Below are 24,299 nucleotides of genomic sequence, written 5' to 3'. Positions count from 1 at the left end.
ATAAACATGATCAGTATGCAAACTAAAAATACCAAAGGGAACTGCCTGCATAAAGGAATTATTTTTTAAGGAACCTAATAAAACAAAACCAACATTAATACAATTTTGCCCACAAGGTCACATGACCTCCCTCTAACATCTAAGTACAAACCAAAGATCTTTGTGCAACCTGTCAACCTGTGATCGTCTGGTCAAGATGGCAGACACAACAGCTACAGGCTAAGACTGCCGTTCCCAAAGCCCAGCCCATGCTCTGCCAGGAAGCAGGAAGCATGAATACTAGTCACTAGTTCCCGAGTCACCTGTGGGACGTGCACCTATCTCGCATACACCACCACACGTGTGCTGACAGTAGACAAGCCACACTGAGCCTGGCATCCCACATTTCCCCGAACCCTCAGCCACCACCTGGGCCCTCCATCACCAGCTTGTCGCTCTTGACAATCCCTCCCAACTCCAATGGTGCAGCCTTGACAAAATGCCTCAACACAACTACTGAGCCATAAGCACATTAAAGAGGTTAACAAACGAACCTTCATGTGCCAATTCTGTTGTTCGTGATTAGATGAGAACACAGACCAGAGAAGGCTGGGTAGACATAAGGAAAAGATGGCCACTAACAAGAAAAGAGGATAGGACACACAAGAAACCAACCTGTCTGTAATCAGGCCCTAGTCTCTGAAATCGCAGCTGAGGAAATAAAGTGCTGTTGTTCAGGCCCAAGCCTACAGTGTTTGCTTACGGCATTGTGAGCATGTTAACACAGACACAGAAAACTCACAGCATTTTCACAACACAGGCCCTGCTCCAGCAGCGTCTGTTCAAGTCTGCAATCTAGTACTGCATCAGTTCCCACAACTGCCACAGGGCAATCAGGCACCCGGGACAGCCTGCAAAGACAGGAACCTAGCATAACTGTCCTCTGAGAGGTTCTACCTAGCAGCCAATGGGAAGAGATACAGAAACTCACAACCAAACATGAGATGGAGCTCAGGGAGTTTTATGGGAGAGTTGGGAGAAAGATTGAGGGACCCAAAGGGGACAGGGACTCCACAAGAAGACCAACAGAGTCAAGTAATTTGGACCCCGGGAGCTCTCAGAGACAGAATGGCCAACAAAAGAAGAGTGAACACAGGCTGGACCTAGGCCCCCAGCATGTATATAGCAGATGAGCAGCTTGATCTTCATGCAGGTTCGCCAAACAACTGCTGCAGGGGCTGACCCTGAACCTGTTGCCTGCCTGCCTGCCCATGGATCCCAGGCCCCTAAATGGACAGCTCTGCCTGGTCTCAGTGGGAGAGGACGCACCTAGCCCCACAGCAACTTCGTGTGCAGGACTGGGGTAGGCTGAGGTGTTAGCACCCAGAAGAGAACTTCCCCTTCTCAAAAGAAAGGATGAAGGGGAAATGGGGGAAGACTTGCGTGAAGGGGTACTGATACTGGGTTGTAAAGTGAATAAATAAATTTTTATTTAAAAAAAAAAAGCTGTGGGGTTTTTGTTGTTTATTTGTTTGTCTTTTTGCAGGAACAACGGGGGCGGGAGGGTAGCACAGGAACTTGTGTATATAAAATGTGGTAAGAGATGGTGCACATACATGTGCCCTGGCTAAAAAGAAGCCACATCTCAAAAAGGCCACCAGCAAACTGCCCCACCTATCTCTCCAAAAGAAAGATAACCCCGCAAGTGATAGAAAGGAAAAAACATGAGCAGGGTCAACAATTCCAAGCTACCTTGAGTTAAACAAAACTGTCTCACAAAGCCAAATAAATGCTACCTAACAAATCAAGCAAAAGAGCAGCAGGGGAGCGGCCTAAGACCAGACAGCGACCAGTGAGTCTGCCGGCAATGCAACAAACATGCTTCCCTCCCCAGTTCCAAGAAGACAAATTCTTTCTTTTTGTATCTTTTCCTCAGAATTAGTTGTATTTGCCAGTATTCATTTACCAACTATTAATTGTATAAAACAATGGGTCTCACAATGTCATCTACACACACACACACACACACACACACACACACACACACACACACACACACAGAGCATTCTTTGATCATGCCAGCACCCCCATTAATTACCAAGCTCCCACTCCCTTCTCTTCTCCATTAGTCCCGCTCCCACTAAAAGGCAGGCTCTCTTGCTGAGGACCTAAAATGAGCCACCAAGGTGGCCAGACTTACCTGTCCTTGCTCAATAGCTTCAGCCCCTCCTTGGGCCGGCCAACATCAAATGCCTGGTTCCCCTTCAGCAGACAGGCAGCAGTGCCAGCAGGGCAGACTCTCAGCTGTGTGCTGGGGTCCCGAAGGGAGTCTGCAAAACATCACATAAGATTTTAAAGCACAAGCAACAGAAGTAGCATCACATGGATCCTTGGGGCCAGTCTCTTAAGTAAACAACAGATTTTCACAATCTCCATCTACTGTGTTCTGAGGCCCTGCATGAGAACTTTCCACATAACATGTGGGGGCATCACGTACCACTCTGCCGTGGCATATAAGGGGCCCAGCTGACAGACATTCCTGTCACCTGTGTTTACGAAGTGTTCACAGTCTAACTTTAGCACTAGCCCTTTAAGTTTGAGACACTAGAAAATGAGGCATTCTAGGGACAAGCAGAAAGTCTCTTGTGTCAATGGAAAGACACCACAGACAGGTCTGGGCTCACATCCTACAGGATGACTCCCTCCCTTCCTCCCTCCCTTCTCTGTCTCCGGCTCTATCTCCCCTTTCCCTTCTCTCCCTACTAGACATTTTACTCCTCCACTAGATGCTTCCTCCTCCCCAGCCCAAAGCTCCAAGAAACTTCAGAATGATTAAGGCTGTAAGACTGAACCACTAAAGTGGCATCAGGCCAGAGTCTTAAACACCACTGCACATGTAACGGTAGCATATCCCCAGGACTCAAAAGCCACCTCAGCCACAGTGGGAAGGGTGCCCTGACTCCTGCCACCCTCTGGAAACTCAGATCTAGCTACCTGCTTCCACCCACAGCAGTGGTCCTTTGAGGCTACTACACCCACAGGGTCTTGATAGCAGAGAGACTGCCTGGATCCCGAAGGAGGAGAGGCAAGAACCAAATCCCCAAGACAGGAAATACCAGCCGGGTCTAAAGTAAGTACAGGCGTTAGGTGCCCCTTCAAAGTTAATTTGGGGCTCTGGGCAATTTCCCGGGGCTAAAGAATGAGCAGTGGGGGACACACAACCCCCTTTAAAGACTATAAAGGCTGATTTCTCCCAAACTGCCAGATAATTGGGGAGGGGGGAGGTCTAAAATATTTAATGAATTAAAATAAGCCTCCAAAGAATTTTTTTAAGGGACATAAATGTATTTTCCAAATCAAATTCAAGGCTAGAAATGTCAGTGTTTTCCAAACTGAAACAGCGGCTGGCTGTTGCAGAAGTTAATAGCCAGACTTAAGCTGCTGCAACGCTGCGGGAAAATCCACAGTCATCGCTGGCCACTGGCAGTTCTGGGTGGAGCGAAATTATTATTGTTTTAGCTGTTAATCAGAATACACAAGTAAGAGGGACTGTGTATGTATACAATATAAAGAACTATAGATCAGCCATATACCCACCACCCACTAAGATATCATGTACTAAACTGGCTTTTATTCCTCCAATGTTTTTCTAAGACCAACATCTCATATATATTGAGAAAGAAACATAAGAAAAGTATGCCCTCTTTTCTTCTTTCTTTTTAAATTTCCTTACTTGGTAGTACAATTTCTTTATGGCGTGGTCACAGCTAGCACATCAGAAAGACCAGTCCTAATCTACAGGGTTCCCAAAGTTGAGTCCATTTGAGAAGCACAAGAACTAGGGAGGTTAGCAAGCAATAAATAACGCAGCATTTATAGGTAAATACTGTACCACGCTTCTAAGATAGAGGCCTTCATTTACAACCCCTGGTTATCAAGGAGAGATATGCTGGCCTCTCACACAGTCCTTTGGAGAAAACCAGAGAGGCCATCCCACCCCAAGCACATACCACAACCACATTCTTAGAGCCTTGGTCATCCCTCAGCCCTTTTACCCAGCCTCCAACTCAAAGCCAGGAGGCTTGGGTAAACACAGAAAACTCAAACAAGGCTCACCATGGAGCCCCAAATCCCAGAGTATCAGGCAGAGGAACCTTCCAATAGAGGAAACCTCCAGCAATAGCTTGAGTAGAATTTGTAGAGTTGGTGGAAGGAAAGGGTGAGATTGGCTGAGGGAGACAAACACAGCTCTCCAGAGAACACCTTTCAGGACAAAGCTTTCTCAGAGACTCTACTGAGGATGTACATGTCAAGGGGCAGCGCAGGCACTGGCCACACACCCCACCCTCTTCCTAGGCCAGCTCTTACCTATGTCTCTACACACATTGATGAACAGAGATGCGTCAGCGTCAGAGTCATCCACCAGGTAGCCGCCATTCAGCTTGATCAGTGGGTTCAAATCATGCTTCTGTAACTTGTCATCAAATACATAGCATGGCACCTGCAGAAGCAGAGAAACAGTGAGGCACCTCCTTCATCCCACGACACAGGCAGCTAGATCACAAACGTGTGATGGACAGAATGCACAACAGTGATTTCTGTCCCTTATGTATAGAATAAACACGGTTCTGTCAGGCATGGTGGTACAACTCTTTAACCCCAGCACTCCGGAGGCACAGGTAGGAGAAGCTCGGTGAGTTCAAGGCCAACCTAGTTTATACAGCAAGTTCCCAGGCCAGCGAATAGTGAATGAGACCCTGTCTCAAAAAACAGTTCAGCCCTCTATACCATTTCCGAGGTCTCTCTCCCCTTCTTGAGGCTGTATGTCTCTTCTTTTCCCTGTCCTAGACCACTTCCTTCAGCTACAAATATCCGCTGACTTACAAGGATCTTTTCCAGTTTCTGCATCTCCCTCAACTACCTTCCCATCTCTGTAGCTTAAAGGAAAATCCCTGAGCCATCCCTGTCCTTTGTCCCCTCTTCCTAACACTGTTACATCTGGGTGCCTGTCCCTCACCACACCAAAGCCGTATCTGCCAGCTGACTTTGCCTGTTATCAGATCTGAAGCTCATTTCCTAGGCTTGCCCTGGTCTCATGACCACAGCCTAAAGACTCCTTCCTTTTAGGTTCCTGTGCAGAGACACCTGGTTTCCCTGCTACCTCAGCTGCACCCTGGAAACATGCCCCCACCACCAATTGGAAATGCAGGGTGTCTCTGGAAGGAACGCTCTTGCCACACAAGCCTGAAGACCTGAGTTTAAAGGGTGGAAGGGGAGAACCAAGTCCATAGTGTCCTCTGATCTCCACATGTGCATCCTGACATGTCCACCCACGGGTATTGTGCACATGCAGTAAAACAAAATTTAAAATAATAATAAATACAGAAGTGCTCCCAAATTTGCAACGGACCCTACTGCCCTGTAGTGGGGGTCACCCTGGCTAAAATACCTGCCAGACAACCCAGATCTAAAGGGTCTATTGCTCTTACCACACTACCACCATTGCTACCTGGACACAGAAATCATTTCAAAATACTCAAGTGTGCTTATGACTTCTCCCAACAGCATGCTGTCCTCCATCTCAGTCAATGGGGGAGGGGGACACCAAGTGGCCTGGGGTCAAAATCATGACATTTGACTATGACCCATATCCAAATGGTGGCTAGTTCTGTCAGTCTTCAAAGTCAGTCCTTCATGTCTTCACTTCCTGTCACCTCCACCTGAGTCGCCACCTTTGTCCAAACTAGCAGAATCCAACAGTCGCCAACAAGTTCCCCAATTTAGCTTAGATCCCTCTCCTACCCCATGACTTCACAACCACATGATCAATCTTTCAAAAATCAGGACACACATTCCCTGCTTTAAAAGGTCCTTACTCCCAGCTCCAAAAAAAAAGAACCAAAAAAAAAAAAAAAAAAAAAGGTCCTTACTATGCAGGAAGCAAAAGCCAAACTCTACAGGGCTGCTAACCTCCTCCACACAGCAGACAGCCTCCCTGCCACACACTATGTGTGGAGTACCTGTGACAGGAAGGAGCAGGCAGAGAACTCCAGTTAAACACTGAATTCCTAGGAAAATGGTGGCAAGAAGTTTATCTAATTGGGCTATAGTCAAAATCAACCAAGACACTGACAGAGACAGAGCCGTGTAAACATGAGGACACCCGAGCTATGTAATGATTTCCAGACCATTTCAAAAAGCCAGAGAGAAGAGCAGACCCAAGTATCCCAAATCCGGCAAATCAGTGTCACAACATAAGCAAGAACACACAGAAACATCCCCTCCGAAGGCGACAAGCCATTGGCCCTCCAGTCAGGTGAACGGAAGCCAGTAGCAGAAGAAACAAGGTAGCAATCAATGTTGAGAATGGAGCTGGGACAGAGTTCTACTCTACAGGCTTTACAGGCCCCCATCAGGAAGGCTAGCTATCACACTGCTTCTCTCCAGGTCAGAGAAGACACCCCAACAGTGCACCCAGAAACTCCGTGGAGGCTGTCGGGAAACATGGGGGATGGAATGCTAAGCACACAGTCACTCGTCACGCGGCCTGCCAAAGAGTTGGTTTTCCAGCCCCAACACAACACACGGAGTTAACATGGTTGGTGTTGTTTTATGTCTGCTCACCTCACTTTCATAGCTTTAGTCAGACTACCAATATGCAATTTATGTCTCCCAGCGCACTAGGATAAGGAATGTAGAAATACAGTACTTTAAAGAAATAACTTTCTTAAAACCTGTACGAGCAGCTCTGAGTAAAACAGTAGTTCAAAGCCACCCCTGGCTGAGACGAGGACAGCTGTAAACCACAGGGCACGGCCAGGCACTGTGGCTAGACCTGCAATGCCAACACTCAGGGGGCGGAGCATCTTAGACGCTCTTCTCGTCTTTGAAGCGACTTAAGAAGGACGGTTTATTTTGGCTCTAGGTTTCAGAGATGATAGAGGAGTGGGAAGCCACTGTCACATTTAATCCACACGGAAGTACAACACACAAGGATGCTGGCGCTCAGCTCACTTTCAGCTTTCCACTCACTCCAGGACCAAAGCCCACACAATGCTGCCTGCCGCCCACACAGGATGGGTCCCTATCTCAACCCCTCTGATCCGGAAGTCCTGACACGGACCCTAAGGCTTATTTCCATGGTAATTTTAAGTCTATCAAGTAGACAATCATGATTTAATCAGACCATGAAGGCAGAAGGATTACAAGTTTAAGGTCATCCTCAGCTACATACCAAGTCTGGACTACCTAGGCTACAATCATCAACATGAGATACCTCATGGGCAGGAAGCAGGCACAGAGGAAGATGAAGCAGTCAGGTTTGTGAGGGCCAAAAGGGAACAGGACAAAAGCTAAATCCAAAACAGACTGTGCTGTGCTGTGTGCACCAGAAGCTGGCCTAGAAGAAGTATTTTAACAATTAAATCTCACGGTATCACTGCGCAGACGGAACCTCACCTCCACAAAAACAAACTTTACCTCACGAGACTATACTAATTCAAACCTTTCCCTCTCCAAGCTCCTCTAAAGTCCTCCCCTCCCCCTCTCCATCACAATCCACACCCTTTCTGTCTTTCAAGCTCTCCAGAGTAGATCTCATGACCAAATAGTCTCAAACCCCATTACCTCCTTATCAGCTTTAAATATGTCTTTCTTGCAGGCTGCAGTAGTCCTCCATTCGAAGTAATGCACACAGTCTGTGGCAGTTACAAATTCAGGAGTTCCCTATTTAAAAAAAAAAAGATTGTTAACATACCACTCAATAATACAATTTTGTTTTTAAACTTAAAACACTGGAAAATCCGCTGAAAATACCAGTGCAACAAGAGGAAACATAACTGCTTACTTCAACAGGGTTACCAAGAACATCCCTCAAACACAAAAGTTGGGAGATGAGAGTCTCCATACACCCTGTCTGACTGACTGCCCAGCTGCCCCAATTCCACAGGCAGAGTAAACTCATGGGAAATTATCCCCCAATTCCACAGGCAGAGTAAACTCATGGGGATTATCACTCGCCTTCTTCTCAAGAGCCAAATGGTCTCTGAACCAAAAAAAAGCAGAATCAGAGCCAGAAAGTATGACTTCATACATCCTGTAAGGAGGTCCCTGAGGAGCCCATGAACACTGAGCCTGGGTAGACTCACCAGATCCCACCCCAGACAGCCCCTTCTGGCAACCAGACCACTTAACTCTAGGTAAACCCTGCACGGCAATAATTAATTTCTACCTAACCCATGAGGAAGACCAAGGTGTTCACCTCCAAGTCCTGTTTCTCCTACAGTGAACACCAAGTTCTTAAGAACAATCAACAGAAGTAAATCCGCAGCTAGCTTGCTCTGCAACATGCCCTCCATGGTTCATGCTGCCACAAATAGATTTTAAGATCTCAGTTTGTACAATAGTGTGGTTATAGGTTGGTCTAAAATTAACATTCATCCTAACTCAAGTTTCACTCCAATTCTAACTGGCTTTAAGATTTAGTTGGTGGTTCTGGATGGTAGTGTGATGTGAAGGTAAATTGTGTATGTGGAGGGGGAGGGGGTGGGAGGAAAAGGGAGAGGGGGAAGAGGGAGGGGGGAAGAAGAAGGAAAGGAGGAAGAAGAGGGGGAAGGGGAAGAATAGGGGGAGTGAGAAGGAGAGGGAGAAATTTAGTCATTTATTCCTCCAGGATCAGAATTCCTCTAACAAGAACACCAGAAGGGGAGAATGTTCCTAATACGGAGCTTGAAAAGGGCCCCACTCACCAGGGTCTTCCCACACAGAAATGTAATGCTAGTCTGGATTCTGTGCTCTGAAGGCTGGCAGCCCGTAGTGGTGTTAAATTCCAGGAGTGATTTGGCTGAACTTCTCAAAAGTGAGTCACCTGTTTGGAGAGGAGAAGAATGAACACACAATGAACAAACATACAGGCACGTAGGCTCCTCTCTCACAGATAAGCACTAGGCAAGCCAGGAATGTTAAACATGCAGGGTTGTCTCTTCAAAGGGAGAGGAGATAACCTGTTTCCAGCCCAGAAGGCTGGGAGCAGGGGTGGTTAATAGCCTGGTGAGCTCTGTGCTATCTCTGTATAGCCAGGCCACAGCAGCTGCCCCAGACATTTCCTGTGAGCCTTCTTCCTTAATCGATAGAACCGGATCTGTATGGAAGACTTCACTTGAACCTCACAAAAGATTCAATGTAGTTATAAGTAAAGATTTATTGTACAGATAGGATTAAGTTAATTAAACCAGAGAATTTTTTTTCAAATTGTGCATTGCTTAAATATGCCTAAAATAAACTGTAAGAGTCTCAAATTTTGAACCAATACTGGCAACTGTTGAAGAGAACTGCCTGCTTATCTCCTGTAAAACTATCTTTTTGGTGGCTTGGGAGGGCATGAAAACCTCCACGGGAATGGCATTGCCTACTTTGCATTCAAGCAGTGGAGAGACTAAGAGAAGTGTATCTCTCTGTGCGAGTTCGAGGCAAGCAAGGGCTACTCATCAGACAAGTGCTTAAAAACATCATACATAACCATAATATCTGCTACTCAAGTCTGCCTGAAATATCTGGTCTCTCTGGTATTCCTTCAAATCTTCCCAACCTGTTCAGCAGGCAATTTATAGAAACACTTCCAGGGCTGTAAGGCCATCAAAAGCACAGGCTCCAGGCTGGAGCAAGAGGAGGAGCCCTAGACTGGCTGACGAGGTTGGGCTGAGCAGAGGGGAAATTAAGTGACACAGTTGGGGCGGAACTTAATAATCTCCACCCCCTGCCGAGGCTCCAACGTTATATCTATCCCTCCTTGTTCTAGCGGGCAGCAGGAAGCACAGCACCGCCAGTAACCACGCAGACATCCTGGAGAGCCGAGGTAAGCTAGGGTTCCGCGCGTGAGGGGCAATGCGAGGGGAAGATTCTGTACTTGAGGGTAGGATTCCATGCGAGGGGAGAATTCCACGAACGAAAGGATGATTCCGCGAAGGGAGAGCTCCACGGGAGCGGAGGACTCCACGCGAGGTGAGGGTTCCACACGATCCGGCAGCTCGAGGGCTCCAGCTAAGAGTTCCAGGCTGCGCAAAGGCTCCCCCGCGTGAGGTTCAGCGCCAGGGTGAAGGTTTCCGAGCTGCATGAGGACTCAGCACTCGGTTGCCCCGCAGCTCACGAGGGTTCCAAACTACACGAGGGCCGGTCAAGAGCCGCGCAGCCGCCATGCCGCGTCAGCAAGAGGAGAAGGGAGGGGAGGGTCCTGCGCGCCTGCCTGCTATACGCAAGGGTAAGGCTCCAGAGGGTTACTGGCGATCCACAGCACGAGTGTGCCACGCTGCGAAAGGGGGGAGGGGGTTCTACTCCGGGCTGCACCACGCTACTGTGGGGGAACCGGGGTCCGGAGGATTTCTGCACAATCCGTGTTTGCGGGCAAGCGGGATTTCTGAGGATTCCGCGGCACTGCGCGAGCCAGGGTGCCGCTGCCCAAAGGTTCGGAGGATTTTTAATGTGATTCCTGTTGTGCTGTGATTCTGGTTGTGCCGTGTGGCAAGAGGGGAGGGGAAGAGAACGTTTAGAGGGTTCCGAGCTATCCTGAGGGTGCAAAGCTACAAGAAGGGAGGGTTCGGAGGGTTCAGAAGGTTCCGCGGCACTGTGAGCCAGGGTGCCGCGCTGCTCAAGGGTTCGGAGAATTTTAGCGCGCGATTCCAGCGGCACTGCGCGAGCCAGGATGCCGCGCTGCCCGAGGGTTCGGAGGATTTTAGCGTGATTCCGGTGGTTGAGTGCGGAGGGGAGGGGAGGGGAGGGGAGGGGAGGAGAAGGGAAGGTTCAGAGGTTTCCGAGTTATCCTAAGGGGTACAAAGCTGCACAAAGGGAGGATTCGAAGGGTTCTATGATCAGGACCGCGCGTTGCAGAAGGGGCGCACTCAAAAGTATCGCGTTGCAGGAGGGGCGCGCTCAAAAGTGCCGCGTTGCAGAAAAGAAGGGCAGGGTTCAGAGGGGTTGGAGCTATCTTGGCTATGTGTGAGGGTCCACGCTGCTACGCAAGATTAGGGTTCCTCATTGGCCAAGCAAGTGAAGATGCCCCACTAGGGGACAGGAGGGTAGAGCAGGGTTCAGAGGGCTCTGCACTTCCCAGGCTGTGCTCAAGGGCGCATGAAGGTGCCACATGCTGTACAAGGGAGGGTTCAAAGGATTCGACCCTCAGAGCTCATGTCTAGGGAAGAGGTGTGCTAGGGTTCAGCACAAATCTGGGCAAGAGACCATACATTGTTGATTCGATGCAATTAAGTTGGCCAATTGCACTAAAGAGTGCTTTTAACCCAAGGCCTGTCTGAGTTGCAGACAATGGGGTTAATGGAAGGTCGATCTGTACAGTCATACCCTTACCCTCGTCCTCCCAGTGACATTTCTCACTATGGCTGGGCCCACCCATTGCCTCTAGTCTAGTCTGATATACAACCATAATGGCCCCATTTTTATAACCTGGAGAGATCCTCTGCCTTTGTCACCGAGACCAATTATTATCCTCCCACTCCCACCACCCATGAGCTGCACCACCCACTACGGTCTTAAGGCTATCACTGAGAGAATACTACACCAGCTCTTTTAACAACCCACCAGTTCTCATCACAACACTCCTATTCTCAGTCACTAAGAGCCTAGTAGTTCCTAGCACCCGGTCCAAAAACCCTGGTAAATCAATCAGGACATTGTTTCCACTTCCCCTGTTATACTGGCTGGTTTTGTGTCACCTAGACACAAGCTAGAATCACTAGAGAAGGAGGAGTCTCAATTGAGGAAACACCTCCATGAAATCCAGCTATAAGGCATTTTCTCAATTAGTGATCAACGGGGAAGGGCCTAGCCCTTTGTGGGTGCCATCTCTGGGTTGGCCGGTAGTCCTGGGATCTATAAGAAAGCAAACTGAGCAAGCCATGGGTAGCAAACCAGTAAGCAACAGCCCTCCATGGCTTCTGCATCAGCTCCTGCCTCCAGGTCCCTGCCGTGCTTGAACTATGATGTGAAAGTGTAAACCAAATAAGCCCTTTTCTCCCCAACTTGCTTTTTGGTCAAGGTGTTTGATCACATCAAGAGAAACCTAGAGTAAGACACTATCCTACCCTCTCCCTTACCCAGTGCCCCTTTCCCTGATATCCAAATGTCTCAGATCTATCCTACTCCTCCCTTACACCTAAATAGCAGGTCCCCCAAAAGTCATTTTACTTGCCCCTACCACCACAAAATTAAATGTTAACCCCTGACTACCTTTCCAGGCTCAAGAAGGTTCTCCCAGAGTTGCATCCCATACCCCTAAGCCCCACCTCTAAGCTCATAATACACAGGCTTCCAAGTTCCTATCAATCACTGAGGAATAATTGTCAACTTTGTGCACCCACTTTCCACATATCTATATGGCCCCTGAGTACATTCATAGTTCTGGATACCATACAGAAAGACCTATAGCTGGCCCTGGGCCCAGACAGACCACCCCAGCTTTTTCAGAAATACTTGATATCCTTTGGGTTCAAGGAATATTCCAGCCCTTCCTTTACTCCGGTCCAGATGAGCATATCATCTACAATACTATAGAGCCTGGGTTTCTCTGCCTCTCAGGCCCAGGCCCATCCCCAATGCCTGAAACCCCCTGTTGCCCTTCCTGTCTGGAGCATCTTCCACTTCTACACTCCTGTGACTTAGCAATTACCAAATTAACTTGACAGCCTTATTCTCCTGTGGGCCACCCAGTTCCTAGATCCCAATCAATTATGCCCTCAGCAAGAGCCCTGCAATTGTTTCATTCCACTGGTACTGAATCCTGGGTCAGTACCTCTCATGGGCCATAATATGACCACCTAGAAAACATGAGGATGGATGGATGGATGGATGGGGAGGCACCTACTGATCCCTCTTCAAATACTGCTGTGTTGATTTTCCTAGCCCAGGAGCACAGATAGAGTCACCCACAAAGGGACAAGGAATTGTGTCCCATACAGGAAGGGGGTGTCATAAGGATGGCATAATTTGGAAGTTGCCCAGGAAAATCTTCCATGTGGGGTACCCACAGTTTCAAACTGGGCTTATACATCCATGGGGCAAACGGCCCCTCCAAACTTCACAATTGTCTCTAGAAACAAAATCATTTCTATTCCTGTGAGCACAAAAACCAAGACAGAGACACCACAAGGACAGTCACCCCTTAATTAATATCAACACTCCTCTCATAGAAATACTACCACTGGCAAATTCTAGCCATCTTTTGCTGTGTATGATCCAAGGCTGGGGAAGGGTTCCTGGACTTGTCTGTGGTCAGCCAAATGACTTATACTAGGGTAGGCATTCAATCTAAGACACACCAGCCATGAACAAATAAACCCTGCTTTAGGAGGACCCCGGCTGGGACTGCTGGGGAGACCAACTGAATTCAGGACCAGAAACAAACCTGGCTCCCAAGGCAAAGGGACTGATGGGACTTAAGTTGTCCCCAGTACAGCAAAGTATAGTCAGTCACCTTACAAAGTCAAATGCACGCCCTGCTTCAGTAATCCTGCAGAAGAGCAGGGCACTAGATGTAATGACTGCTGAAAAGGGGAGCATCTGTGCCTTCTTGGGGAAGACTGACTGCTGGTTCACAGAAACCATTCAGCCCAGCAGGGGAAAAGGCTAAACAATTATTGGGGTGGGGTTGGGGGGACCCTCAGATACCTGGACTATTTGGGGACCATGTGGCAGGCCCAACTGTTCAGTTTTGCAGCTTTACTCTTTGGTCCTTGCCTTTTCAGCTGTCTAACCAAGTTCCTCCAAAGGCTCCGAGTTTTTATTGCCAAGAGGGTCACAAACTCTTCATGGCCGAAGGGTAGCAGCCCTTATTCAACCTGGAAGGTCAATGTGCCCCCACCACCTTTGAGATCATCACAGGTCCCAAACCTCTAGATTCTAAGGCCTAGAAGAAAGGAGAAACTTTTTCCCTTTGCCTCTGAGTCAGGACATTGGGTAATACCCTCAGGCCATGAGGAATTGAGTCAGGCTATACTGGGAAATAAACCAGCCTCACCATCCCTCCACCTGCAAAAACCAATATGCTGGGTATAGAAAACACAACTCACCCTGCTCCTAGTTAAACCACAAAACAGCTGTAACTTCCTGACAGCTCTGTGTAGGTATGTGCATGTGGTATGGATTTCCCTCAGCACCCCCCCCCCCTCTAAGGGCAGTTAACCTTCATTCTCTGTTTCAATAAGCAATCTCAGCCTCTTAAGATGGGGTCTGAGCATTCATTCATTCATTCATTTATTTATTTATTATATATAAGTACACTGTAGCTGTCTTCAGGCACACCAGAAGAGGGCATCAGATCTTATTACAGATGGTTGTGAGCCACCATGTGGTTGCTTGGAATTGAACTCAGGACCTCTGGAAGAGCAGTCAGTGCTCTTAACCACTGAGCCATCTCTCCAGCCCCCAAGTCTTGATTGAGTATTCTTACCTCGCTTCTTACAAGGCCCACCAAGATGTCCTAGAGCACACTTAACTTAGAATAAAAACAATATTTGTATTCTGCTAATTATAGCAACTCTTTCCAGAGTCCCATTTTCACTTCTAATCACTTAAAATTTAGGTCAGATGGTTTATGGAGCACAAACAACTAACTACCCGAGGGAACCATGAGGTCAGTAAGTCAATCTTGGTTATCCACATCCACTGTCTCTTCTTTACTCCACTCCATCAGGTAGATACAGTTACACAAGTCCTCATGGAGTCCAGTATCTCTTAATGGCTCTGATCAGCTATGTGCTCCTCCTGCCCACAGCTCGGCCTCATCTATGTCAAATTCTGAAATGGGCCTTCCTGGGCTCCTAACACTCAATAAATAATAGGGCATGCCCTACCCAACTCCACCCTCCACAACATCCACCCCACCCCAGCATGATTGTGGTGCTATGCCAACAGGGACAACTGCAATCATAAATTCCTGGAAAGACTCTCTCCCCATAAACTGATCTATGATTGTGGAGAGTGTGCAGTGCTGCCTATCCCACAGCCTCGTTATAATTTCCTTTGGAGGCTATATTTAGCCTCAGCACCAACATATACACACACATAACTAACACAAATACACACACAAACACACACACACACCCAAAAAAAACAAAAGCATGGGGCTGGGGATTTGGCTCAGTGGTAGAACGCTTGCTTAGCAAGCGCAAGGCCCTGGGTTCGACCCCCAGCTCCGGGAAAAAAAAACAAAAAAACAAAAGCATTCCTTGCCCACCTCCGCATCACACCTAACCTTTGGATGTTACTAACTTGAGGAAGCCCTATTGCCCAGCAGTGGTTGGGCCGGGGAGCTACCAGGTAGCATGAGGCCATCTGCTGCAACCTGCTTCTCTGATGTGCTCACCCCAGCTTTTTTCCTCTATTGCCTTGATTTACTGCCTCCACATGGAAATGGACAACCTGAGGTTAATATCGGCACCATCTTCCCAGGCCCTGGTCATTGACATTTAGTTCCATAATAAACTGTCTCTTCAGGTTGACAGGTGCAAAAAACAAATCCTCTTTTGCAACCCAGAACTCATTGTTCAGTATGAGTTTTGATACATACAAGAAGGAATATAAGCACAACGGTGTTACTGATGAGGCTGTTTCTAGCAATGTTCTGTGTGATTTATCCTATAAAGAAGCACTGGCATTTCCTTCATAAAGATTAGGATTCTGAGTGTTAGGAATGGACATGAAAGACTCTACAGAGATGTTGGTAAGGTGTCACAAGGGAAACCTACCTTAAAATGGTTTTTAAAGCTAATTGAAGAAGGGTCCCTAAATTAAAGTAAATTGAAGAAATCCACAAATCTTCTGGCTAAGAACTTAGAAGTTGCCAATGACTGTTGGAAAAGACAGATAAAAGAGGGCTAAAAAGCACAACTGGATGCCCTTGAGAAAGGGCTATTTTCAGAGTGCCTGGATGGACAGCAAAGAAATCAAACCAACCACTTAAATAAAAATTTATTGACAATAAATAATTTTATACATTAAAAAAGAAAAAAAAAACTGTCTCTTAGTCCCATTGAGGTAAGAGCTGTTTGTCTGTCAAAACTGTGAAACCACAAATGTGATTTAAATGTGAACCATTTACTAATGTGCTGCTCTTCTAAAGCCATGGCATAATTACTGTAAACATGAGTTTGTCTATTTTTCTCTGCCTATTTTTGATCTCCCTCTTAATATAATTACTGGAAAGCAAGTCCATTTTTAGCAAACTTAATTTCTAGATATGGATAAATAGCCACTTGATATTTTAAATGCTCCTGATTTTAATGGCAAAAAGATGATTATAATCAAATTTGAAGTAATAAGGGACCCCCTTTTAAAAGAAACACTTTTTAAAGTGACAAAGAATGCAGTCATCGGCAGGAGAGAGAGCTCACTTCTCTCTCAGCAGTGTTGCTGTGTAGGTCAAGAATGAGACTAGATGACTGTACCATCGACCTAACTCAGAACCTACTATGGCTACCTGCAGCTCTTTCCCAGATTAATCTGTTAATCATGATCAAACTTCACTATTCCCTCTCCCTGGGCAAAACTGACCACAGACATCCAAGACCCAGTATCCTCCCCTCCTGAGGAACATCTGCTTTGACCCACCTCAGTGGGACCTGGCAAGGCTGTTTCCCACCAAGGGGTCCTGACCCTCAAAAGGAATACTCAAGAATGACTCAACCAAAGAAAGGAAGGGCTTGGGTCCAACAACTGTCCTTGACTGTGAGGCCACAGCACCAGCGGCTCCTTCCACCAAGAGATCATGAGGTACAAAGGGAACGGAGGTGAGGGGGAGGACAATTTAAGGCAATTATGGGCTGGAAAGATGACTCAGTGGCTAAGATCACTTGTTCTTGGAGAGGGCTGGCGTTCAGTTGCCAGAACCCAAATGACAATCCCAACGACTCAACCCTCTCTTCTGAATTCCAAGGGCACTAGGCACACGTGTGGTACACAGGCATACATGAAAGCAAGCATTCATCCATATAAAATAAGAAATTTCAGAAAAGGGAGAGAAAGAAGAGCCATACAGGTAGAAAACATCTTCCCCACCCTATAAGCCTACCTAATTATTGTCTGCATGCTACTTACTACATGGAAATTACCTTATGTCATCTCATAGTGGACATTCAAATTGAAAAATCAAATTAAACTTATAAATTTTCTTCCACTTTGTATGTATGTGTCACCTGCATGTGGTAGCCAGTGGAAACCAGAGAGGGTGTTTTAAAACACCTGAAGCTGATACAGACAGTTGTAAGCCATCCAACATAGATGCTGGGAAAAAACAAAACTCAGGTCCTCTGGGAGAATGATAATATTCCTAACCACTGAGCATCTTGCCTGCCCTAAGTTGTCTTTTACCATTTTAACTATTATAAATGCTGGATGTAGAAGAGGTTGGAGGCTTTCAGTGAAAGCGCAGCCTGCTTTTACTTTTTAAAAAGGGTACCCTAAAATGCCTAGGGCTGGAGAGGTGGCTCTGCAGGCACAGCGCCCATGCCTGGGGACCCACAAGCACCAGGCAGGCAGCTCCGTCGATGCCCATCTGACTCCTGAAGCCACGAGGCAGAGAGCCAGAACGCTCTGCTGAAAATGTCCTGTCAGACGCTGCATTAGTTACTGTACCCTAAACATGCAACCATGTGCACAGCTGTACCACAGGCATGCTCACGTAACAGGCGCTCTACTTACCCACTGACCGGCAGTTTTCTGACTTTAGGTCACACATACAGACAGCACTTGTCGGCCCACACCTGGGATTATCCACATGTCCACAGGGGTTGATTTTATAAACTGCATTATTTTTGGAATCAACAGCTTCCCATGTGTAACTAGAAAGAAAGAAAGCAAACAAGTTTGTCACTGTTATTGATCTGACAATAATTAACTTCTCTCTAGTCTGACATTCTAGCCATATTTGCTTTGACTACTACAAATAAGAAGTTACTCCTATTAACCAAAAATACCAAGTCAAACGGGGCAGAAACTTTTGAAAAGCAGTGCCAGCTGGCTAGGAAGAACATACAAGCCCACCCTTGTTGTTCTAAGAACATCAACTCCATTAAGCAGATACTAGAATATACTGTGCGAAGTGGGACTGGTCCAGTGGCCCCAGAGTGCTGAAGACCCAAATGACTGTTACTTTAGTTTGCTTTCAGTTGTCATTATTTTATGTGTATGGATGTTTTGCCAACATATCTATTGTGAGCCACCTATGTACAATGCCCAAGGAGTCCAGAAGATGTCAGCCCTTCTGGAACTTAAGGTTCCAGGGAGTGCTAGGAATCAAACCTAGGTCTCCTAAAACAGCAGCCAGGGTGACTGCTGGGCCACCTCTCCAGTCCGTCCATGGGACTGGTTTTAACTCTCAAGCTTTTTAACCTCTTTGAAACAGGTAAAAACTTCTGATGCCCCTGCCTCCACCTCCTGAGTGTTGAGGTTACAGACTTACACCCCTACACATAGACTTACTTGGTCAGAGGACCAACCCAGGCTTAGTTGAACATTAGGCAAGCATTCTACCAGCTGAGCTCCATCCCCAGTACTGTGGTTTTCTTTTGTTTTAAGAAATTAGTTGTAAGGGGTTGGGGATTTAGCTCAGTGGTAGAGCGCTTGCCTAGCAAGTGCAAGGCCCTGGGTTCGGTCCTCAGCTCCGGAAAAAAAAAAATTAGTAGTAATGTATAAAGCAGGCCTGCTTCAGGTACAGACTGCAGTTTGGACCTGAACTGGCATAACAGCCACCACGCTAAGCACTGTCATCTGCCCACAGTGAGGCAGACCTACTGCGGGCTGATCCACTACAGAGCTCTGCAGGACAAGAGCCATCGTCAGCCCCAACAGCTGGAATAAAATCAGTGAGGCTTGTCCACTCTGCCCCAAGTAAATTATTCTCCGTCCTCTACTCTTCCCTGGAATTCATTTCCGCAGCAATAGTAAAAAGAGAAAAGGAAGAGAGTGGATAAGTTTCTTGAAAGGCTAAATCAGACTTGCTGGGATAAGCTTACCCAGAAGCAGGGAAGTAAGCCAACTCCCTCCCATTCCCATTTGGCTCTTTGAGTGGGGCCTCAAGTAAGTACCCAGAGAAGGTCCCAAAGCCACCACGAACTGCTCCCTCCCTAGCTAGAGTCCACTCCCCAGGCAGCACCAGCAGCTCATAGACAAGAACTCACTTAACCTTAGGTCTGGAGTCCAATCAGACCTCCACCCCTCCCCCATTCCACCCCAAAGCATCCATATCCAAGCATCTGGCAGGTCCAGGGAATTTGTGGCCACTAAGATACTACAAACCTGAAAAACCGGTTACTTAAGTGCTGGGCCTTGGGGTGATGTCAGGCTTTAAAACAGGAACTACTCAACTCTGACAGACTGATTACCTCCAGAGCCAGAACTATTATGCCAGAGGAAAAAAAATCTCAAGCAATCTACTGACCCAGAGAAAAACCATCAATAAAGCCTTGTTCTTCCTCCGGCTTAGGCTTAGGGAGGGGGTAGGGGTGGGGGGGTGCAAGCAGGAAACTTAATTTGTTTCAGTGTGTGCTGTTTTTATTTTAGGGGGAGCCTGGAACTTGTAAATGTCCTTCAACTTATATCTCCCCAGTACTGGGGTTACAAAGCCCGCTACAGGGCTTCTTGAGAAAGGCAACAAGGTATAAAATAGCAACAGTTCCCCCTCTCCCTGCAGGGCCTATTCCAGTAAGGGAAGGAAAGTCAGTGAACGTGGGCACAGGACAAGCTGCTGGGAATTGAGCAGGCACATCACCAAAGATGGCAGACAGACAGACACGTCGGGCTGGGAAGTCTAAACTGGAACTTACTCTGAGCCCTGACAAACAAGCAGCAGAGCTTCAGGGGCGGAGAAAAGAAAGGAGAGCTCCTTGGCCTAAGCTGCAGGACTGAGTCAGCAGCAGGTGTGGAGGCCACAGAGGCCACGCCTGTCCTGCAGTTTTTAAATATATTTGAAACAAATGAAGGCCACAGCACATAGAAACTTTCCTTAAACTTTTAGCTAGTGATTTGCAGGATATTAGAACATTTCAATTTCGAAAATGCTAAACTCTCATTCGGAGCCTGTAATTAAGTTTTTCCAAGCTGGCAGGCAGTTCATTGAAAACCTTAGCCTGTTATCATTACAGCTCCTCACAGTCCAATGACTGTAGTGCCTACCGTCTTACCACAGAAGTTAACAATGAGAATCAGATCTACAGAAAGGCAGACAGAAGGAAAGTGAAAGGGTGAAATGAGCTGCACAGAAAGAAGTCCGAAGGAAAGAAAGGCTGCTTTCTGAAGGTGTGCTTTCCATCTGTTTGTGTCTCAAACAAAATCAGAATGAAAGTCATGATGTACATAGGGAAGGCAGCTCCGATTACCTACTGTGGTCCTTGAACAGACTTTCTCTGGAATGGACTTAAGATCTTACAGGCAGCCCTCCTTAGGCAGATGCCCTCAGCCCCATCAAACTCGCCCACAGTTCCTGGTGGGTGGGGGTGGGGCGCTGCTAGCTCAGTTTAGTCACATCACTCAAGAGCAAAGAAACAGTTGCAATGTTTTCTAAACTGAAACCTGATGACCTGCAGGCTATTAACACTCGAGAAGGCCTAATTCCAGCAAACACTGCAGCTGCTTTAAACAATCCAGCTGCCTGGCACCTGAGCACCATCAGCAACTGAAATAATGTGTCAGTAACCTCGTGGGAAACTAGGAAATTAGTTCTGCAGAATAGTGAAAGTGAACCAAGGTAGACACATGTGTCCTGGTACTGTTATTTTAAAACGACTTTATAATAGCCCCAAGAGTGGTAGAAATACATGACAATTCTTTTAAAGAAATGCCTAGTTTATTAAGGAGCGGGCTGCAGTTTACAGCCAAGTATAATGGTACAGTGGTACAGGCCTGTTACTCTAGCACCAGGCAGTAAAGGACGGAAGGTCAACAGTTCAGACAACCCTGGCTACACTGTGAGGCCTAGGCCAGCCTGGACGAGCTAGGAACCCATTTCAAGCCAAGCAGAGTGGTCCATGCCTTTAATCTCGAAGCTCAGGAAGCTGATGGTCTGTTGAGTTCAAAGCCAGCCTGGTCTACATTGAGAGTTCGAGGACAACCAGGATTATACTGTGAGACCCTTGTCTCAAGAAAGAAAAGAAAAAGAAAGCAAAGATAAACAGTAGAAATTGTCACATTTGAAATTACAAACTAGATGACTGTAAATTTACTGGCATACCAAAGGCCAAGCAGCCAAAATGACTGCAATCATTCTTAAAATGAAATCTGTAAAAAGCTGAAAAATCAGTATGACCATATTAAAGAACCCAAGGGTGAAGGCATTAAAGTGTACAGTTACATCTTTAAGAAGCAATAAACTGGCATGAAATTTTGTCTTTTAGAAAAAATTCTCTAGCTAAAGCAAAAATAGCCAAAATTAAAATTCCATCCGTAACAACAGCTCAGTGCTAAGCAAGCACCTTAGCTGAGAGGCCCCCAAAATCCACCCTTACCCGAGTTTACACAAGCGAAGAAAGAGGGAAGGCAGGCTGGGAAAACAAAGCCTTCCTTCTACAGCTTTTAACTTTAACAAACAAGGCTCTGAGAAAGCTGCCAGCAGCTGTGGGGGCGTGAGGTCTCCACTCACACCCAAGTAGCAGGCAGACTTGCTCCAACAGCAGTGATAGCTCAGGAGTGAAGTCCAGTGGACTGCTCACCGTCCTCTGTTTACCCAGTCACTGCCCCCCCACCCCACCCCCAGCTCCATCTCATCTGAGGGACTGCCATGGGCAGTGAGGAGGTGGAGTAGGGAGAACCTGCAAGGCCCAGGGATCCAGTTGGTCAGCTTGAAACAGACTGCCCTACCATTGCAAAATTCAGTCATTCTCCTCAATTGAGAATGCCCAGCTGTAGCCAGAGCCACCCTTCTGGGCTCTAAGCTCCATGGAGAAACCTTGGCTCTGAATAGGAGCATCAGTCTCAGAAGTGGCAGAGTGCACACCTCTAATCTCAGTGCTCAGGATACACGGCAAGGGCATCACCAAGAGACCAGTCAGGGCTCTGAAGACTTTGTTTCAAAAAGAAAAAATATATATATAGGAAGTTTAAAAAAAAAAAAAAAAGAAGCTAAATTCCCAATTTCCCACCTGTTCATGCACCCTTGAAAAGCTCCAATTCTTGATGCCATGTGCCACATGGCTCTCCTAAGCCACGGAGTAGAAGTCCTTAGCACAGGTATATGGTGGTTTTGGCAAAACACCCAGCCCATTCTTGGCTGGTATTAATGCTTACCTAGCATGTGGTCTGAATGAAAACTTGTGCTCCTAGGCACATGTATTTGAACATGTGATTCCTAGTTAGTGGTGCTCTTGGTCAGGTGATGAAACGTTAGGAGGCAGAGCCTTGCTGAAGGAAGCATGTCACTGGAGGCAGCCTTCGAGAGTTCCCAGCCACACCCGGCTTTGGTCTTAGCATTATCAAAGCAAGGAAATTATCTAATCCAGAGGCCCTGAGCTCCATCCCAGCACCACACAAGCACTAAGCACGGTGGTACATGTCTGTGATCACAGCATGTGGGAGGCAGAGTCGTAGCAACATAGCAAGTTGGAGATCATACTGGGCTATATGAGACTGTCTCAAAAACATTGCAAAACAGGATGGTTCTGGGACAGAAACTGCTTTCTTCAATTAAGTTCTTCAGTCTAAACCACTGAGAGCTACTCTGAAGGTCACCTGCATTTCGGTTCCGGGGAACCACTACTTAGCAAAACATTCGAAAGGAAACCAGGCTGAGGTAACAGCCACGAAATAAAGCGGGTTCCATACTAACGTCCATGAGGCCCTCCCTGGGCTCCGTGTCTCAGTTCAAGGCTCCTCTCTTCCTCACTAACCCCTAAGTGACGCCTACCCCAGTGCTCCATCTTCAACTCCTGAATTCCTCAACTTAGGAGGCAAAGCTCGGAGAAACACACGCCCTTACCCGGTGTCACCCAGCTCTGAAGCGGCTGAGCCCCACGGGTGAGAGCTGCGCTGCAGGATCAACCATCTCATTTGGTCTAAAATTAACATATTACAACAACTGGAAAAGGTTCTCCAAATCTACAGTCCAACCCTGTTACTATACTCACGCAACACCCCAAACCATTAAGATGACAGATGTGACATAGATACCTCCAAGTTCCTGTTTTACCTCACAGCCAGCAGTGCTTTTATTCAGTAACAACATTAAATCATCCCTTTATAGGGACATCTGAATTATAGAGATTCCCTCTCAATGTCAAAACTCATGAGGATCTTGGAAGAAGGCAACTTCTCGGAGTGGCTGAGCCCTTTGAGGAAACCCTAGAGCAAGCTGGCCTCTACCACCTGGTACTCAAGAGCAGGCTTCTTGTGTCCTGGCCCAGATGCTAAACTACAAACCACACACAGCTTCCAGACTCCTTACCTGCGGCAGGGCTCCTCCTCTGGCCTGGTACTGGGGTCTGAGCTGCTCTCCTCAGCTCAGTCAGCTCGGCCCACTCAGGCCCCAGCCTCTGAATGGACTGTAGCTCAGCACAGCCATCAGTGATGTGGTAACAGCAGACACAAACCAGTGGGTCCAGTAGACAAGGGGAAGAGGCAGAAGTCACACAGAGCTAAGTGTCTGAGGGGCCATCCCTGACTTTAAAATGAGTGTGTGGTTGAACACTGTCAGCAGGAGTGGTTAATAGAAGTGTAGACACACATGAGCCAAGCCCAACCCTCACTAGGAAAGAACAGCATAGTTCAGTCTGAAGACCCTGCCTACACACTTCAAGCCACTGTGCCTCAACGGTGGCTCTGAGGTCCCACCTTAACCTTGTTTCGTATAAGTTTCAGCATATCCTCAAAGATGGTGCCAACTTACAGACTGTCAAGCAAGGCAAAGACAGGAGGGCCTTGGGTATGTTCTGAGACTCTGATGGTGGGATTGTGGCAAGACACCACTGGATGCTTTGAACAAATGGTAATGCTGTGCCTGACTGCAGTGGTGCGAATGAAAATGGCCCCTGTACGCTCATAGGAGTGGCACTATTAGGAGGTATGTCCTTGTTGGAGAAACATGTCACAGGAGGTGGGCTTTGGGGCTTCAGAAGCTCGAGCCAGACCCAGTGGCTCACTTGCTCTTCCTGCTGCCCTCAGATCCGGATGGAGCTCTCAACAACTCCATGTTATAAGAGCTGTCATGTGTCTCTTCACAGCATTTCATTTTTAAAAACCTTATAGTTTGTGAAATTTATGAAGCCAGTTACAGTGAGCGTATGTATCTTACTGTCTCAGCACTACCTGGCCATGTAGCCAAGAGTTTCTATCTC

General features: G+C 47.2%; 1 protein-coding gene, 1 long non-coding RNA gene and 1 other non-coding gene across 3 annotated transcripts in view; 2 read left to right on the top strand and 1 right to left on the bottom strand.

Annotated features, from left to right (window-relative positions):
• Window positions 1-24,299, bottom strand: part of Igf2r (insulin-like growth factor 2 receptor) — an 88,388-nt gene that overhangs the window by 48,729 nt on the left and 15,360 nt on the right. The window contains exons 2-6 of the mRNA NM_012756.2: window positions 17,680-17,819; window positions 8,727-8,845; window positions 7,606-7,704; window positions 4,348-4,480; window positions 2,180-2,309 (exon numbers count right to left, since the gene is read on the bottom strand). Coding sequence (NP_036888.2) covers window positions 2,180-2,309; window positions 4,348-4,480; window positions 7,606-7,704; window positions 8,727-8,845; window positions 17,680-17,819 — 621 coding nt within the window. The remainder of the gene's footprint in view (window positions 1-2,179; window positions 2,310-4,347; window positions 4,481-7,605; window positions 7,705-8,726; window positions 8,846-17,679; window positions 17,820-24,299) is intronic.
• LOC134482693 (uncharacterized) overlaps window positions 9,658-24,299 on the top strand; it is an 85,385-nt gene continuing 70,743 nt past the window's right edge. Inside the window, exon 1 of the long non-coding RNA XR_010059110.1 lies at window positions 9,658-9,832. This is a non-coding gene — a long non-coding RNA (uncharacterized LOC134482693). The remainder of the gene's footprint in view (window positions 9,833-24,299) is intronic.
• LOC120100462 (small nucleolar RNA SNORA40) lies at window positions 15,432-15,563 on the top strand. The gene has a single exon (XR_005500202.1). It is a non-coding gene; the product is annotated as a small nucleolar RNA SNORA40 (small nucleolar RNA).

Source organism: Rattus norvegicus, chromosome 1, assembly GCF_036323735.1.
Source record: "Rattus norvegicus strain BN/NHsdMcwi chromosome 1, GRCr8, whole genome shotgun sequence".
Taxonomy (NCBI): Eukaryota; Metazoa; Chordata; class Mammalia; order Rodentia; family Muridae; genus Rattus; species Rattus norvegicus.
Note: the sequence above shows the minus strand (reverse complement) of the source record. Positions and strands in the feature narration are given on the sequence as shown.